This window comes from Halichoeres trimaculatus, unplaced genomic scaffold, assembly GCF_033239565.1.
Source record: "Halichoeres trimaculatus isolate MK-OKI-2021-1 unplaced genomic scaffold, fHalTri1.1 fHalTri1_scaffold_5, whole genome shotgun sequence".
Lineage (NCBI taxonomy): Eukaryota > Metazoa > Chordata > Actinopteri > Labriformes > Labridae > Halichoeres > Halichoeres trimaculatus.
This window is the reverse complement of record NW_027437183.1, coordinates 9,433,260-9,451,656: the sequence shown is the minus strand read 5'-3', so window position 1 is coordinate 9,451,656 and position 18,397 is coordinate 9,433,260. Positions and strand designations below refer to the sequence as shown.

The 18,397-nt window shown below is 41.3% G+C and overlaps 1 protein-coding gene across 2 annotated transcripts; it reads right to left on the bottom strand.

The window, feature by feature from the left end:
* Positions 1–305: 305 nt before the first annotated feature.
* Positions 306–12,256, bottom strand: LOC141790594 (uncharacterized). 2 transcript variants are annotated; one of them, XM_074670585.1, is made up of 12 exons: positions 12,051–12,256; positions 9,282–9,737; positions 5,269–5,316; positions 3,954–3,995; positions 2,701–3,042; positions 2,366–2,398; positions 2,190–2,255; positions 1,958–2,068; positions 1,761–1,865; positions 1,502–1,618; positions 1,313–1,412; positions 306–1,223 (listed from the first exon to the last, which is right to left on the bottom strand). In XM_074670585.1, exons 1-11 carry the CDS (start codon positions 12,093–12,095, stop codon positions 1,350–1,352), a joined length of 1,428 nt encoding a protein of 475 aa, XP_074526686.1. In that variant the 5' UTR covers positions 12,096–12,256; the 3' UTR covers positions 306–1,223; positions 1,313–1,349. The 2 variants fall into 2 exon arrangements, with proteins under 2 accessions (XP_074526686.1, XP_074526687.1); XM_074670586.1 differs by lacking the exons at positions 9,282–9,737; positions 12,051–12,256 and adding an exon at positions 7,498–7,852.
* Positions 12,257–18,397: the final 6,141 nt, after the last annotated feature.

Genomic DNA, 18,397 nt, shown 5'->3' with positions numbered 1-18,397 from the left:
TGTTGATATACTGTCTACAGAAGAAGTAAAAATTGAATATTTTTAGAATACTGCCAAAAAAGGTTAGCTATGTTTTCAGTGACTGTTGAGGGGTATTTTTGGTCGGATGCAGAATTGGAAATAAGAAAAAATGCATCATCATAACCAAACAAAAAATGGTATGAATAGTCTTCATTCTTCTTCTTCATTTGTTTCATCTGAAAAAGACTGAAATCCTCAACGTGTTGTTCTTGGTTTCAGCGTGACAGACAGTAAATCAAACACTCCTGCATCATGATGAGTTACAGCTTTATTTCAAAGGTGGATCAAGTCGGCCCATCAACAGCCCTGCCCAACAGTGATACTCCCGACCAGCTCGCATTTCATTTCCCCTCCAGAGCACAGACTTTGAACACAAAACTGTATCACATCATGCAGTCTATACAAAACAAATTAAAAAAAGGAGAAAGTGAAAAGAAACAGAAAAAAAACAAGTCCTCCACTCATCCCCTCCAGCTGTCGTTCTCCAGCACTGATGGCCATGAAATCGAACAACTTTAAAGCTCCAGGATGCTTTTGAGCATCACGCAAAGCTTAGAATCGGCACTTATTAGAAACAGTGAGGAAGACAGAGGAGGGGACAGAAAAGGAGGCGAGGGAAAAGTTTGCAGATGTGTCTCTGAGAGTGAAAAGGGCCCGGAGAGGACGATCAGTGAGTTTGAAATGTGAAACAAAAAAATGAACAGAACAAGTGTTCCCGCCCGCTTTTGTAAACTGCGGCTCAGGTACAAACCAGAGCCACGTTCAGCGGTTCTTAAGTTTTTACATGCAGTGAGTGTTTGCAGAGTGAAAGCAGATGTTCTGGGGAGACGGGACGTGACAAAAAGTTTCAGGCACTGCCGTTTGTTTTGTCTTAGGAATCCTCATCTCTCGAGCTCGCCTGCTTCCACCCCTGATGCAAATTCACCGTGCGTGCTTTTGGGGACAAATACCGAAAAATGAATCAAAGTATGTTTGTTTTCATTTCCGCATACCAATAACAACAGTCTGTTCTGCTGCCTTTTTGGCATTTTGACATCTGGTTTGCTGTTTTGACAGGAACGAGGGCCGGAAAGGCACTTCAGAGTGTGGATGTCCCTTCAATTTCCTGGCAGTTCTGTCGTAAGCTCTACAAAAAATTAAAAAAAGGTCTGCTGGGTAACTCCCTGTGAAACTTTGAGTCGTCCAAATGACCAAAGGGGAATCTGAAAGAGACAGAGAAGAAGAGATCACGTAAGACATTTAAAGTTTTACAGTCAAAATGGAGCTATGAAAGACTGAATGAGAAACTTACAAAAACATAAAGTTCTTCCAAGCTGATTGAGATGTATTTAGCTCTCAATGGAAACCTCTGGAACCATGTGTCCATTCAGGGCTGTTTCCACTTTCATCTCCTGCACAGGAAGCAACACATCAGATCAGATTAGTGCTCTGTAAACTAACACGTCCCACTCCTATATGAACGCTTATTCAGTTTTCTTACTGTTGCATTGAGCTGAACTGACTCCACAGCCGCCTGAATCTGACACGGCATCTCACAGATTTCTGTCTTGAACTCTTCTGCCATCACTTCCAAACACTTCTGTCCGATGGCGGTATCCTGGAAAAAAAAACGCAGAGAGAAAGTTAATAAGAGACGTAACACACAGATTATTTTTTAGAACTTGTAGAGAGGAAACAAAGTTGATGAGAAGTGAAACAAATCTACAAAAAAATGAACCAGGCTGTGAAAAGTGACTCACAATGATGATTTCCTCTGCAGGGGCCACAACGGGCTCAGGCTCAGCGGGCGTCACATCCAAAGTTTCTGATTGGACGATGGGAGTTTCAGCCACTTCCTCAATCACCTAAACAAAGAGAGACGAGAATAACTGATAGTTTTTACAGCCCTTTAGTGAAATGTTGAGATGCTTTAGTTTGAACTGTCGTTTTTTCTCACCGGCTCTACAGCAGCAGACTCGGCGATGGCGACCTCCACTGCTGATGCAGATTCTGTCACAACAAAGTCGTCAACAAAGCTCTCAGGGATTTCCTGAACTGCAGCAGGAGCCTGGAGAGACACAAAGAAAGCAAGATCAGAGAGATTTTCCTCACAACAGCCCACATGAAAGAAGATTAAAGAAATGATGAACATCATCCTCTGAAGCTTCTGATCAAACTTGGGCTTTTACCTCAACTATTTCAGGTGCGGGGGCTTCTGCCTCTTCAACCGGAGCCTCTGGGAGGGTGACGGGCACCTGGTGAGACAAGAGAAATGGACATCTTTTAGCATAAAGTTCCAATCCAATTTCATTAATGCTGCTATTTTTGGATAGATAAGACAGATTTCAATAAAAGTTGATGTTACCTCAGGGATTTCCTCAGCTGGGACAGGAGCATCCTAAATCAAACAAACAAGTATGTTATTAGATTTTGTTGTTATGTTTTCAGAGGAAAAAATATAAAAAAAGAGACAGTAATCAAACAAAAAGAAAAAGGAGAAGAAGAAAATTAAGAAGCTCAAACAAAATCAGATCTTTTTCCATTGAAATGTATTGTTTTAAAAAGAACCAAGTTGGTAATACGAAACAGTGAAGAGTGAACACCACACACTGCACACAGATGAGACATTCAAAGATCCAAGGTGAAGAGGAAAAAAGATCTGAAGAGAAAAAGAAGGAGGTGTCTGAATCAGTGCTGCACCTCTGTCAATGCAACAGGCTCTTCAGGCACAGGTGCGTCTTCTTCAGCCAACACTTCTACGTCTTCAGCCTCGTCCTCAGGTGGAGGCGCAGTACAGACGGCGATCTCGACTGGCTCAGGCGTCACCTCGATGATCTCCTCTACTGTTTCTGTGACCTCTTCATCAACAACGGGCGCTTCTTCTTCCTCCACCTCTGCTGCTGCTTCAGTCACTTCAGGTACGGGCTCTGGTGCAGGGGCTTCTTCTGTGACGGCCGCCTCCACCTCGCTCTCGATGACTGCGACCTCCTCTGCCAAGGCCTCAGCCACGGCTTCAGTCTCTGGCTCGCAGACATCAAGCGTCTGCACATGCAAACACGGCACATGTTAAGCAAACCATGCAACATGCAACAAAAGAAAAGATTACTGACTGATTCAGCTTAGATTTCTAAATCAAACCAAATTCAAAATGGAAAATTTCCCAATAACTATTAGATATTATAAGATAGTAGATTTTTTTTTTTTTTTTTAAAAGGATCAAAGTTACTTTTCACTGTTGACCGTGCACCAAATTTGCACAACTTAATCAGTATAGCTTCATGTTAATTAATAATTTAATATTTCCATGTACAGAATGGAACCATTGTCTACTCAGCTCTTATTTTTTGTTCCGTGCTGAGATAACTACTGCAAAAAAAAATCTTATCAAGTGTTTTTGTTTTATTTTCAGTAGAAAATGTCTTTTTCCAGTCCAGAAAAATGTCTTATTTCAAGTTATTCAGAGACAAAAATGAGGTCTGAATTGCTTGTTAAAAGTAAAAAAAATCTGTCAATAGAACAAGAGAAAAGTTACTTTTATTAAGTCATTTTTCTAGTTTCAAGCAAATTTTTCTTAATCCAGAATGGCCTAAGTTTTTTTTACTTATTACAGCAATCGAGACCTAATTTTTGCCTCTAAATAACTTGAAACAGGACATTTTTTCAGGACTAACCAGTCAAACGTGGCTCATATCAAGTATAACTAGACACTTTTACTTAAAATAAGACAAAAAAACTTGATAAGATTTCAGTTTTTTGCCGTGCACTTGTGTATTATCTATCATGGGATTAGCATCTCTAATAAGGCTTAAACATCAATTTAAACCATAAACCCTCTGTGAAAACTTCCCACTGTTACTTAACAGAAACTCCGATATTGATATGTCAGTGGTTTTGGTCTCATTGGCAACAATATGGACAAAAACTGAGCCAGAAGAACCCCTGGTGAGACCTACCTGTTCGATCTCTGTGGCAATAACCGTCGTCTCTGTCACGATCTGGAGAACAAAGAATAAAAACACTTTTCAAATTCTATTTCAGTTACTTCTTGGGAACTTTTAAACTAAACCTAGCACAAAATACAAAGACATTTGTGCTTAGTAAATGACTTCTTGTAGCAAAATTCTTTTTTGTGACCTCCTCCAGGGAGGTTATGTTTTTGGGACCATTTGTCTGTTAGTTTGTTTGTTTGTTTGTCTGAGAACATAATAACTCAAAAAGTAACAAACAGATGAAACTTTCAGGAAATGTTTGAAATGGGATAAAGAAGAAGTGATTAAATTATGGAGGTGATCCAGATCACCATCTGGACCCAGGATTTTGTAAAGGATTCTTTATCATTGTGAGATATTGCCATTTTCACCATATGTGTAAATAACTCCACCATAAATTGTTTGATTTTTTTTTGCAAATCAATACAAGACAAGGTCACAAAAATTTCTGACAGATGTAAAAGTATGATCCAGATCCTGGCAATATTCTGGATACTAAGATCTGGAATATGAAATATGTACTGGATCAGCCTAATTTTCAACGCTGTCAGGTAACAAATTATTGTACAAACCAAATTGTAGCAGACAGTCTGCTGAAAGGAAGTATAATATTAAAGTAGGACTTAAGTGTCGCGTGACATGTGGGTTGCACCCATGAGAGATTTGCCAGATCTCCTCCAATTGGCCAATACCAAACAGCTTATTCAGCTGTTTTGAGAAGTTGATGAGCTGTCCCTAAAACTCTAAAAATGTGTTTTTCAGTAAGAGTTCATGAAAACTAATCCAAACACCTGTCTTTGTGTCTGTTCTTTTTCTCCTGGAAACATTTGGAGAAGTGAGCTAGTTGTGATGTGAGACCAGTGTTACGTAAGAAAGCGCGGTCTGAAGCAGAAAGTGGTTATTTGTAAGGTGTGAGGCTTGAGTAACAGAAACTTTTTGAAACACTTTTCTATAGAGAGGATTATCTTTTGTCCAGTTAGTGCGGCAGGAAAGTTATAAAAGCAGAGTGGAAACTGTGAGTGACCTCAGTGTTGTACTGAATACATGAATTGTTTAATACTTTACATAAGGACTTCATGGTTAGCTTTAGTGGCCAACTAACAGTCACACTATTGATTGATTTTGACTTAATGTCAACAGAACAGACACGACACTGCTGGATATTCTGACAAAAATAGGAGCAGATTTCACTTAAATGCTCTCATGTTGAGTTAAACTCCTTCAAACTTTGACATTTTGTTCTGTGTTTGTGTGGAAAAAACATGCAAGTTTCTTTTACCTCTGTCTCAGCAAGAGCCTCTACAGGGACCTGGGCTGGGGGTGTGATCTGTGAAAAAGAAGAAAGAGATCTTTTAAATACGCATAAAACATTTAAAAAACAAGTATGTGCAGGATTTTAATCTAATAAAATCTCTTTTGAGCTGAATAAACTTCTACACTCTAACACTTTTTCAGCCAAACTCCTGCCGTGATGACTCCAGGGTGTCTGAAAATAAGAGTCTTTGCAGGATCCAGAAAAGGTTTCCAAAATAAGAGCGTTATGCATTCACACACACACAAACACATTTAGTCTTATAGTGTTTTTGAGTGCAGCTTAGGAGATGGAGAGGAAAATTATACATCCTTTGGGAAATGTAACAACCAATTGCGTAAGGGGGAGGCTGGTACGCCTGTTTCTCTCCTCATAAAACCACCTCCGTCATCAGGTACTAAATTTAACAGCCCACACCAATCAAAACAATGAAATCTTTCACTTTTTTACTTTCAGTGATACAATCTTGTGAGATTAACACTTTTCAGACACTTTTGTCCAGGAGATAACAGCAGAAGTTGATTGTTTTTGCAGTTTTACCACCAAATAGACACTGGCGCCACCCAGTGTGCATCCAAGTGTGTTGAGCCAAAGTGGCATCACATAAATGTTGTAAATCATAACAGTCTGATGGTGAATTATTCAGACTGTCTCGCTCCAGCCGGTCTTCCATGTAGGACAAGTCGGCTCCCCCTCATGAACAGGTTAAAGTGCATTTGAATATAATAGAGAGCAAACTCTCGTGTTTACCGTCCTCTTACTCCACCAGCTCCACCTCTTTCTATACGTTCAACAGCAGCTAAAGAATCCCGTCCTCTGGGGGGTTTAACAACTTTTCTGAAGATAAAAGCTAAAGTGGGCAGAAATGTGCGCATGGTAAAGAGGGGTAAATACACACTCTGGCTCCAGCTATAGCCTGAGGTGGGGATGATATAGGGGAAAGGAGGAGGAGGAGGAGGAGGAGGAGGAGGGAAGAGGGGGGTTTCTATATGTTGTCGCTTGCTTTACAGGAAAACACAGACGCTCACACACATATACACGTGTACATTAAGACTACACGCCCCCCTCCTGACTGTCCCAGCAGCAGAACACTGTGTACAAATCTGATCTGTGTACAGGTCGAGCTGTAACAGCTGCACTGAGAGACAAACACGGCACAAAGGAGAGCTGATCTAGGAGCAGCTCTTTTTGACACTGAGTGAGGGACATGATGTACAGGCAAGGCAAGAGTGTCTTTGTTGTAGAAAGAACACAAACTCTTACATGTGCTCTTTAAAAACATAGAATTCAGAGTTAAGGGAATAAATTTCAAATCTTAGCTTTTTGGGAAATAACCCAGTTTGAATGGAACGCAGACAGAAAATGTTGCATGAGGCATCTCCAAATTAAGGAAAGAGGAAACACTTAAAAAAAAAAAAAGGTCAGGAAATGTGGGAGGGGGTGAGCTTCATGTGGGTGCATATTTGTAGAGGAAGGTGGAACACTAAGGAGATGGGGGTGGGGTGTCCACATGCTTTGCCACGAGGTGATAACACTTCCAAACCAAGTCCCAAAATGTTAAAAATATCACTTTACATCACTTTTTTCACCCACTTTTTTCTATTTCATGCTATCAAAACAAATGCATTTAAAGAAAATACAAATCTGTCGCGCTTTCATTGTTACCTAACTGCTAACGTGACCAGAGTCATGCCATCACTGTGGGTTTGTCACAAACTTTTAAAAGGTTGTGACAGCTGTCTGTAATCGCCTCTTCAGCACACCAAATACCAAAGGCTAAACCACACAACTACACACAGATACACAAAGAAAACACACGCATGTACCCCCCATGTCCAAACTTAGACCTCCACCCCCTTCCTTTCTGCTCCCAGCACTCCCAGCAAAGAGCCGGTGATGGATGAACAAGTGCATGTGCAGAGTACACACAGAAACCCCAGGATCAGAGGAGAAGAAAGGAGGAGGAGGAGAAGGGAGGAGGAGGGAGGAGGGAAAGGAGAAAGGAAATGAAGAAGAGGTGGTGGGGGCGCGGAAGGGTGAAAAGGGAGAATGATGAGGGAATGAGGAAAGGAGGGGGGAACCGGAGCAAGCTGGTACAAAATGTTCAGCCTGAGTGGGAGACACACCCACTCCCACAGAAACATAAACCACACTAAGCCAGTTTGGGTGGATTTGGGTGGTGGGTTTTGCACTCACCTGAGTCTCCGTGGTAACAGCCAGAAGCGGAGGGACCGCCTCTTTTTGGCCCCAAAGCCAGCTGAACACGAGCCCCATCTATGCCTGCTTTGATTCCTCTGATAACCTATCAACTAACATCCGACTGACATCCAACTCTCACTCTAACGCCAGCCTGACATGTGGCAAACTCTTTCTAGTAACTGTGTAAAATATCTCCAAGTAACTTCTGTCTCTGCTGCGTGTGTTTGCAGCAACATCCAATGCAGACTAAAGTGCAGCTTTGCAAAAAAAGGGCATCTGTGTTTGTGAGCGTCTGAGCAGAGTCTGGCACATCTGCAAGCAGTGAAGGAGCAGAAGAAGCAATAAGGGAGGAAAATGAAAGGTGGCGTAGCGTCAGCGAGGGAGAGAGGGAATCAAGGAGGGAGGGAGCGAAGGTGGGAGTAATGGACAAAGGAGGGGAGGAGGGGAGGAGGTGGATACTGCCACAGCTCGAGAGCCATACAGTGATCGGCTGCCACCTCCAATAGGAACTTCTTTTATTGGTCCTGTATCACTTTATGGGCTGGAGCATAACATCTAAAGGTTACAACCACATCCTCAAACGAATCCTCCACGGGATAACTCAGAAGTAAACTCATCCCAAGTATCCACACATCATGTCTCCTCTTACACCCTGAGTCCTGTGCAGCATGCAAGCTCACAAAATGTGACCAACAAACATGTCACCATATGTGGTCAACACTCACTCACAGGGAGCAATGACCATGAATATGTGTGCATGTGTGTTTGTGTGTGTGTGCATTTCCACACATATGTACACTGGGTTGCCCCACACGGACGTACATGTATGTGCAGTGTGTAGAGTGTGTGTGTGTGTGTGTGAGTCTGCACATGGCCTGTAGTCTCCTGCCTGGAACAGAACATTCTGTTCCCAAAGTGTGCACACCATGCCTACATGTATGATGAACAAAGATGTGTGGCTATGATTTTTAACACACAAAAATGTAAAGATATTTTCAATAACTGCTGCACTTTTAGTGAAGATACAACAATGTAACATCAAAGCTGAAAATCATTTCCACCATTTCTTTTATCCCCTAAACTCAAAACCAAATTAAAAGCTAATGTTCTTTGAAAGGTGCAAAGTCAACAAAGCTTTCAAAACTCATTATGCAATTACTGCAGCAAAAAAAGACAAGTATTCTGGAAACAAACTCATGCATTCATATTCCAATTAGCCTCATCAAGAAGAAAATAACTATCAGAGAAAATAAATGGCTCATAGAAGGATGCATGTCTTAAAGAGGACAATTATCTGGAGGCTTCTCTCAATCCTCCAATGGTATAGCCTCCAATCTTTCCTCCTCTCCTCTAAATGGAACACGTTGTTCCCTGCGCCTCCCACCCCCACCATGTCTGCCTCCTTTCTCCCATAAGAATCTCACCACAGCGCACACGCCATGTGGCAGAGAGAATCACTCTTACACATACATCCTATTTACAGGAAGGTAAAAAAAACCCACTTCTTTAAATTCCTGCAGAAATGAACCTTCCAGATCTTCTCACAAAGGACTTCCCCTGATCCAATGATGGTCCATGCAACCTTTTTCTTTCCAAGCCCCTAAAGATGGCAGAGATTTTGGAGCACATGTACTGATCTTCTAAAAGCTTGAGGAGCTTATAATCAAAGTATTTCTAATCAGGAAGTCCATGTTTAACCAGGGTTAACTCACAAAGACAGCACACTTTCACCTCTCTGAAACAAATTCTCTATCATCCATCCAAAACGAAGCACTTCTTACCTCAGCCTCTGGTTCTGTTTCAGGAATGATAGGTTCGACCTCAGCTTCGACCACACTGGGTTCTTCTTCTGCTGCAGGTGCTGGTGGAGTCTCAACAACTGGTTCTTCTTCAACCACCGGTGCCGGGACTTCAACTTCAACTTCAGCCTCGACTTCTGCAGGAATCTGTTCCACCACCACAGGTTCAGGCTCGGGTACCTTGACCGGGACGGGCTCTACAACAGGCTCTGTGATGACTGGTTCTGGTTCTGGTTTTGGTTCTACTACAGGTGTCTCCACAATGGGGACAGCGATGGGAACAGGCTCCTGGATCTTAACTGGAGCTGGTGCTGGTTCTGGTTTTTTAACCACTTTCTTTGGAGTAGCTGCAGGGGGCGCACACACTGCAATCCCTGGGCTCGCTTTTGCTGGGGGGTTCAGTGCGTGTTGCTCTTCGAGGGCTCTCCTCTGGGCCTGCTGCAGGGGGGACAAGCAAAAGATGATGGGGGTTAATGAATGTTGCCTTCTTTTCACTGTGGGAGTTGCTTTTTGAGGTTTTTTTTATGTTTTATCTTGACGTTGAAGCTGTCATGTAGAAAAAGACTTGATTCTAACTATTGGAAACTTCACAAATAACTTAGTATGGTATAACTTCATAAATCACAACTAAGGGCACCTTTTAAACTTTTATTTAAGCTTTTCATAGTTTTAAACAAGTTTGGGACCCTCGTATTGTTCAGATCATGTTGTTGTCAGTCTGGGGCTCATTCTAACACCTCTCTGTCTGCAGGAATACCGCGCATGCCACACCAGCCAGATGCAACATGTTTTTCAGCCCTGAACAAAACCCCCTCTGGCTTTTGATTGAGGTTTTAGGACAGCAGACCAGTGGAGGGTGGGGCTGGGTAACTGGGATTGGACCCAGCGAAAGAAAAAAAAAAAAAAGCTAGTTAGATAATGGGAGCTAATTAGTTGAATCGGAGCGGTCCTGACAGGTGTGGTGAAGCGGGAACGGAAACCGTACGAGTCAGCAGCTCTGCTGGGTGTCCAGTGGGCCAGACAGTAGGCCTAATCACATTATAATCAGGTTATAATCAGGTTACAATCACTCCCTGAAAATGCTTTTGTTCGGCTGGCAGCCAGTTCGGCATTCACAGCGCTGTACCCCAACGAGGCGTGTGTGTGGATATTTTGGTGTCTATCCACCTAGCTGCCGTCAAAACAACCTCACAGATCCTCCACTCTCAGAAAACTCTCCATTAAACATATTTTTTCTATTAAAGAGGCCTTCTGTCTTTGGCACTCAGTGTTTGTGGTGCCAGACAGGAGCTTCCAGCTTCTTCAAGTGACCAGAAGCTCTGTTCCTTCCTGTGCGCTCATATCTCTAAAGGGAATGAGTGATAACAGAAAGCTTTAAGTCATGCTTATCTGTCACTTACAGACGGAGAGAATCTGAGAGATTGTGCAGACCCCTATCTGGCAATTTCCCCTAGTCCAGTCAGACACTACCAAATACAGCTTTGTGGTGCTGAAAGTCAGGGACCAGCCAGCCAGGGACAGGCTAAAAGAGGGGGATGAGGTGGATGAGGAAGAATGCAACAAACTCCATGAGAGCAAACACTGGAGGGGTGGGCTTAAGAAAGCTGAAATTAGACCCTTCGGAAAGGTCTGGAACGATTAGTTTATGACTGAAGAAGGATTAATGGAAAGCAGTGCTTGGTGATGAAGTGACCTTTGCCCCCTGAGAAATTGGAGTCTCCCTGTGACTTTTTCACTCAGGATTGACCCCTCCCCTTCTTTGCCACACCCACTGCTTCTGGGCACTGAATGTTCAGGAGTACATTTGTCCAAGTTACCTAAGAGAAGTGGGCAGGGGGGAGAAGGGGGTGGGGCCACACATGTCAATCATCACAGAATGGCTGCTGCATCAGCATAACGAAGTTTACAAAGCAGACATATGTTTGAAATTTTGGTCGATATATACTTTTTTGGTCGCTTAATAAACATAAAACCATGAAATGATCACCAAACTTGGGTCTCCAGCTCCTGCAGAGCGAGCTGAGAACGCACGAGGCGCGCGGGACTTCTGCCAAGTTTATTTGTCTGTACTAACCTGGAGTGGAGCCAGAAGCACGTGGAGTCCTTTACTTTTGCAACTGATTAATTATTTCGATAAAGCAATTCAATCGGTTATTCCTAACGAATCTTTTCCCGTGCATTTGGTTTGTTTGGATATTTTCGATCCAGCTTTGCTTTTACGCGTGGTTTTACGCACGGTGCTTGGAGCGCTCCTTTCCTTCTGCACGTGAAAAAAAAGCAGCATCAAATCGTGGCCATCGCTAATTAAAGATAATTAACATCACACAATCTGATGAGATCAAATGTACAATTAAAGAATCAAAACATTCCATTTTTTCCTTTTTTTTACACGTATATTGTAATTGTATATTGTATTTTTGGGTTTAGCTTCAGAATTTGGTCGAAGCACTTGTTATGCATGAAGATCAGGCACAAATACAAGCCTTCCTCATCGCTCCCATCTTTGTTACTCGACGCTGCGGGTTCAGCGAACCAAAACAAGGTTTAGTCTTTAGAATAAACGCAGAAGAGGCGCACTGACTTTTAAATTATCACCGAGGAAAGGAAAAAAATCCACGTGATCAATTTTAGCAACATTTTCAATCTAAAATTGCCCCCATTAGCTTAAATTCGTGTTTTCTTCATATTAAGTCGTAGAGATTTAATTTTTGATCGTGCAGTGGTGATGAAAGTGCGCGCGCCACCACTTACCAACCTCCTCATGCGGCGCTTGTTCTTCTTCCTCCTGCTGGGCATTTTGGCGTTTGTTGAAGGAAAAGAGACTAACCGAAGAAATGAAACGAGCAAAGAGGCAGAGGGAACAAAGTGGATCTTTATAGAGCCCCCGGTCGCTCTGTTACCTTTGAACCGAACCTATGGGAGGACTGGGATGAAGGATGGGGGGCGTGGAGACACAGAAAGAGAGACACGCATGCAGGCGTCCCCCCCACCACCAGCTAAAACACATGCACGTGCACGGCAGCTCAGTGAGATGATTGTGTCAGACTTGGGCTACCTATTGGCTGGACGGTGGATGATGTTATGTAACCACTCCATCACAGCAAAAAGGGAGAGAAAGAGAGTGGCCCGTGGGCCCGCAGAGTGCCACACCCCCTTTTTCTGGAGTGGATGGGAATAGTTTTTGAGTCCAGCACATGGCGACGACACCACGTGCTTCAAAGTAGTTTTTTCATCTCTTTTCTTATTTTTTTCGTCTTGTTGCAAAGCTTTCAGACATTTTTGGTGACATTCTGATCATAAAACAAGCTCATGTTTCATCAAAATCAGTTTCTTGGAAAGAAAACTAACAAAAGGCTTTCAAAACAGAGCATGCCATTATGTCAAGTCTTTTGAATTCATTAAAATCAAGAAGCCAGTGAATACTATTCATTGTAAGGAGAAAGAAAGCTTGTAAATGTGTTTACGCCCACCGCCCCCTTGCACTGCATCAGATGTGAGCCCCCATTGTCTCCAGCTCTGTGGTAATAACAGTACATGTATAATCACAGACACTGAAGTGTATCTTTACTGTCCTGTGTTAAAGAAACATGAAACATTTCCACATGTCACACTGTGGGAAAGGTGTGAGTTTGGTTTCCATTTTTGAAAAAGAATGTGACAGAAACCAACTCAGTTTACTGCCGCACCGTGTGCAGAGTGCAGATGAGTTACAGGCTCACTGTGCCTCTATATGTTACCATCATGTTCACTCATAATCTTTCTGCTACTGCAGCAGAACAAAGATCTGTTTGCAGTAACTCAACAAATGTCAACCGTGACATTCAAGAAAGCCACAAGTTGCATGTCACATATAGAAAGAGCCCTTAAGATACTGAAAATGTTCATTAAACTAAATTCATAAACTCTGAGACACAAAAACTTACACAAAGAAGACAGAGGCTCAGAGGTTACATGACATGACAAGGCAGACATGCAACAAACTGAAAAACACAGAAAGAAACACAGAGACTATTATGGAAGAGGATTAGGGCTAGAGGTAGACCGATATATCGGCCGGCCGATATATCGGGCCGATATTTGGACATTTGTCTCTATCGGCCATCGGCCGTATTTTCTTTTAAAAAGCCGATTTTTGATCCGTTGTATAAAATGACGCAATTTTTGATCAGGCACAAAAAAGATGAGCACCTCAAACTTGTGGAACCACTTGGATACATTACATACTTTTGTTCAAATTATATTAATACGTTTAAATTTCTTTTTTGACATTTTAAGAAGAGTGTGAATTTTTACTACTGCTTGTTACATTGTGTGTTTACTCAGACAAAATATTTCATTTTTTGAAAGCTGAATAAATGTTCAGAGGACTGGATACCACTTGTTGTAATAGATTTCTTTTAGTTGCTCAGAAATTGCTGCGTTTCACAAAAATGTGATAAATATATATTTATTGAACAATCGGCCTGAATATCAAATTGGAAAAATCTACTATGCATATCGGCATCGGCTGCCCAAATTTGGAAAGCATCGGCATCAGCCCCAAAAAACCCATATCGGTTGACCTCTAATTAGGGCCACTATTTTAAAAAAAAAAAAAAAAATTTTTTTTAATACGTATTTTTATGTTCTCAGAATTCTGACTTTAAAAACATAGTAAGTAAAAAAAATGACTTTTTTCCAGTAGCCCTAATCCTCTTCTGTAGACTATTAACACACACATAGTAACAAAACTAAGGAGTGCAATCAAACCCGAGGGAAACACAAAGGTGCAGGGAGCAAGAACTACAGAACAAACTAGGCAAAGCAAGGAAAAACAGAGTAACTGCTTGATTTGAGTAAAGTTTTGTAAAATTTAAGGGAAAAAAATCATTTAAAAAAGTTTTGTTGCTTTCTAATCTCCAAGTCTTCTCATGTTACAGGACATATAGCCTTGAGATCATTCCTGAGGAGGAGCTAAATCTTCCATAAATCAAACCACCTCCAGGAATCTCAGACAGTTTTACACCTTCATCAGCCTGAGCTGGACTGACTGAGCCTGCTGTGCATACAGATATGATCAAAGTGTTTGTTTTGCATTGTCAGCGCGCTGATTAGAAGTGAATGGAAGTGTTTAAAAGAGCAGGATAAAGTGAAAACAGTGAAGTGTCGCACACCTGAATAATTTGTGTTTCACTTTTTCTCATCATCACCACTACTGTAATCAGGTGAGACTGCTGTTTCCAAGATATCAATAATTTAATTTACAAGGTTCAGAAAAAGATATCTTTGTTATTAAGCACTAGCCAGGAGTCTTCATATCTTACATGGGGTGATTAGGCTAATTAAAGATCAGCCAAACCTCCGTGTAATGAAGCGTAGATATCTGAGGAACTAAACCTGGACTCTGATGATAAGATGTGGAGGAGGGTCACAGATATACAGAGAATAGATTTAAAGTTCAGTAACAGCAAGATGATTGGTTGATAGAGGTTGTGTCACAGCCTGGCTGATGGATACTTGAATGAGTAAACATCTGAGATCAGGTGAGAAGGAAATCCAGAGGAGATAGAGGACGACACACAAACACAGAGTGATATGAATAATCAATGAATGAGGGAAGTCTTTCAGCATGCTGAGCTTCATTTTAAGAAGTATTTGCCTGCTTTATTCTTGCATTTTTTTTCTCTGCTTTTACAATCTCTGTAAATCTGCATGGTCTTGCACGGTTGGGGCCTCGTGTGCAGAGGTTACAGTCCTTGTGGCGCTGGTAGTGGGATCAGTTTCTTGTCCTCTGTCTCTCTATAATTCCTTCTCTGTCTCAAGCTTTCTCATTAAGACAAAAAGCCCCCCAATAAGCAAAGAAAAGAAGAAAAAAAACTTTCCTTAAATATTTAAATTGTGCATCTATAGTGTGTATGTGTGTTTTTTTTTTGTAATTTAGGTAAAACTAAAGCTTCTCCCTCTGTACAAACTACTTGTGTTGATTTATTTCTTCTCTGGTGTAGTTTATTTTCTGATTCCTATCATCTTGCACATTAGGGATAGACATTTTAAGCAAAATTACTTTTCAGTTTCACCACTGACTATTCACTGTCCATCCATTTAATGAGCTTGCAAAGCCCTTGTAGGGTAGTTAGAAATGGATAGGATCCACATATCTATTCTTTCCCGAGCAAAGTTTGCACTGACTTTAGTTTCTGTTTGTTTTTGTAGAAGATGAAAATGACACCAGGGTCTGCTGAAATTAGTTGAAAAACACTTTAAAGATGAGATAATTGTCACACAAACATTGCAATTTTTCATTGTTTAACTTTTTTTGTGCATATTTGAAAGCATCTACTCATCCCTGCTGTATATTGTCTTCAGAGTTTTATTTTTATCGTCTGAACCTTTAACCTCATCAGCTGATGTGTCACTGAAGCCAAGACACAACAGACCTGTGCTTTGAGAGTGATTTAGGCTTTATTTGTACACCAGGTCTCGTGGGTGTCACAGTCGAGGAGGCTTCAGTTACTGTCACTCAGTAAGTCAAGCACACACAGACATTTCAGTTATGTGGTGTCCGACTCTGTTTGAGTTCTGCTGTCATCTGCAGATTTTACACAACACGTGTTTCTACTTTACTTGTTCAAACGCTGCAGGGACATGATTCTGTTCAGGAGGGAGAGCCTCAGGTACAACTGCTGAAAAACTCGCAATGGACAACCAGCATTTAGTGATTGTGAAGGACAAATCCTGTCAACCTGAATTGAATACGGTCGAGTTGTTGAGTTGTTTTGATAGTTACAGTGAGAAAAACAGGCAGACATGACTTCCCTTCCACTAAGCATCCGTTCAACTTTGAATTTACTGATTTACTGAGTAGATCAACCTACGACAGGACAATGACAACAAACTGAATCAATCAGAAAGGATTGGTATTGGAGAGGTATTTAACACACCTGTTACGTAAATGTTTTGCATTGTATGCAACCTCTGCCACCCCGCCCCACCCCACTCGTCTCTGTGGCTCGGCAGTGTGGAATTTCTATGATGGTTAACATACGTCTGATTTAATCAATGCAAAGGCAGCTTCATATCTAAACAAGGATGAAGTCTGCTATGACCCTTGTTAATCTGTACGTTATATATTAGAGGATATGCATAAAAATAATGTTCAGTGTTATGGTAGAAACTTGCACAGACGCATATTCAGGAGAATATTTTGCCCATGTGACTAAAAACACAGAATCTGTCAGCTCTCATGAAGTGTAAGCCAATTAGCTACTACCTGGCTCCAAATGCAGGATTAACAAAATAACCACTCTCCAAATGTGTCTACTCATAATGTGATTATTTACTCTACAGATTAATTTATGAAATCAAAACATTTAATTGCATAAAATCTGACAAAATCTTGGATATATCAAGATTTGAAGCACAAGTGATAGAAATACGGACACTGATATTTCAACTTCTGTAGCATGTATGTTTGTGTGTCACAGAGGAATGTTTTCAGTGTCAGTCCAGCAGGTTTGTCAAGCCTAACAGCCGAGGGGTCACAGCCAGGTTTGGAAACATTAGAGAAAAAAGTGACAGAACTTGTTTTTTGACAGTTTTCTCCTTTTCTCAAGGCTAGAGCCTCTCCGTTAAAAACATAAACGTTCACAAGTTCAAGAGAGACCACGAGCTAATCACATCCAAGAACCCTTTTCTCTCAGTCTTGTGTTACAAACGTGAGCTAGATGTCTGCCGAGTGAAAGCTTTAAGTGCTCTGAGTGCAGGAGACTTTAATGTGCAGCTGTAAGACAAGAAGACCATCCAGTGCTTTTATTCTTGAATCATTAATCATCCTTTGGTCATGACTGAGTGTAAAAACTGCAGTTCTTTGAGATTCAGCTTGGAGGCTGGCTGCAGAAAGACCAGAAACCTGCAGGAGCCAGTCACCTGGGGAAGTCTGAATATCCAAGCTTCACTTTTCAAAACCTGTTTTGGCATCCATTTCTATACAGTTTATTGTCTCAATAAATAAAACCATCATATATTTGACCTTTATACAAAATTTTCCAATCATCTCTGATTTCAATTTATTCGTTCCATCTGAAGGATCATGGCCTGAAATCTCAACTCAGAGGTTTCAGTTTTTTGTTGAATTGGCTTTTAAAATACCTGAAAAAAAAGAAATATCTACAAAGTCACCAAGGTGTCATTATGCTCAAAATTCCATAGTATAGAGCTATCATAAGGTGATTTGGTCATTTTCATAATAAAAAGGAAAAACAATTATGGACTAGACCCTCGAGTCCATCCATCAAGTTTGGGTGAGCTGGAAAATAAAATGGACAGATCTATTTTACATTCAAAGGAAAGCATTTGGCTTGAGTTGGAGAAGGCATGGGCTGAAATTAGTGTTGAAGTTCTCTGGAAACATATCCACACTGTGCCTGAGACATGTGGACAAAACAAATATTACAGTTAAAAGTTGATAAAAACAGTAGGACTCATTTCATCTGATATTTGTTGCGTTCAGAGGAACCATCTGCACGTTTTATGATCATTGAATAGAATAGAGTAGAATAGAATAGAATAGAATAGAATAGAATAGAATAGAACTTTATTGCCATTGCAACTAATACAACAAAATTGAAGTCACAGCAGCAATCAAAACAAAAGTAAGAAAGTGTATAGATAGTGCAATAAGGTCCATAAGAAATTAGATTATGATCCAATGTGGCGTTGGTGTCTGATGTTACCTCTGTTAGCCATGTCTGTGAATAGCATGATGCTACTCTGTCCTCTGGTATATCCTCTGTTGCTGGGTTAGCACAGCTAGCTCGTCCATCTTATTGGAGATAGATCTTACGTTCCCAACAACGATGGATGGATGGACAGGTCCATGTCGTCACTTCTTAGCTTTTACACCGGAGAACCAGCATGTCGTCCTCACCTCCTTCTCCTCACTTTGTGGGAAGACATCAGGCCTTACACCAGTTAGCACTGACATGCTACAGGCTGCTAACAGCTGAGTTCACATGTAAAATATGCAGCCATGGTTACATGTAAGATCTCCAGACCAACACAGGAGAAAAAGTAGTGAAAATACAGCTGAAGCCTCAAAAAGTTTGTTGTCTATGACCAAC

Excerpts from the sequence above, each read along its gene's own strand:
- LOC141790594 (XM_074670585.1), bottom strand. The coding sequence starts at position 12,095 with ATGCCCAGCAGGAGGAAGAAGAACAAGCGCCGCATGAGGAGGTTG. Across the intron at positions 2,069-2,189 it reads CCGCACCTGAAATAGTTGAG|GCTCCTGCTGCAGTTCAGGA; the intron begins GTAAAAGCCCAA and ends GTGTCTCTCCAG. Across the intron at positions 1,413-1,501 it reads CAGTTCAGCTCAATGCAACA|GAGATGAAAGTGGAAACAGC; the intron begins GTAAGAAAACTG and ends CTTCCTGTGCAG.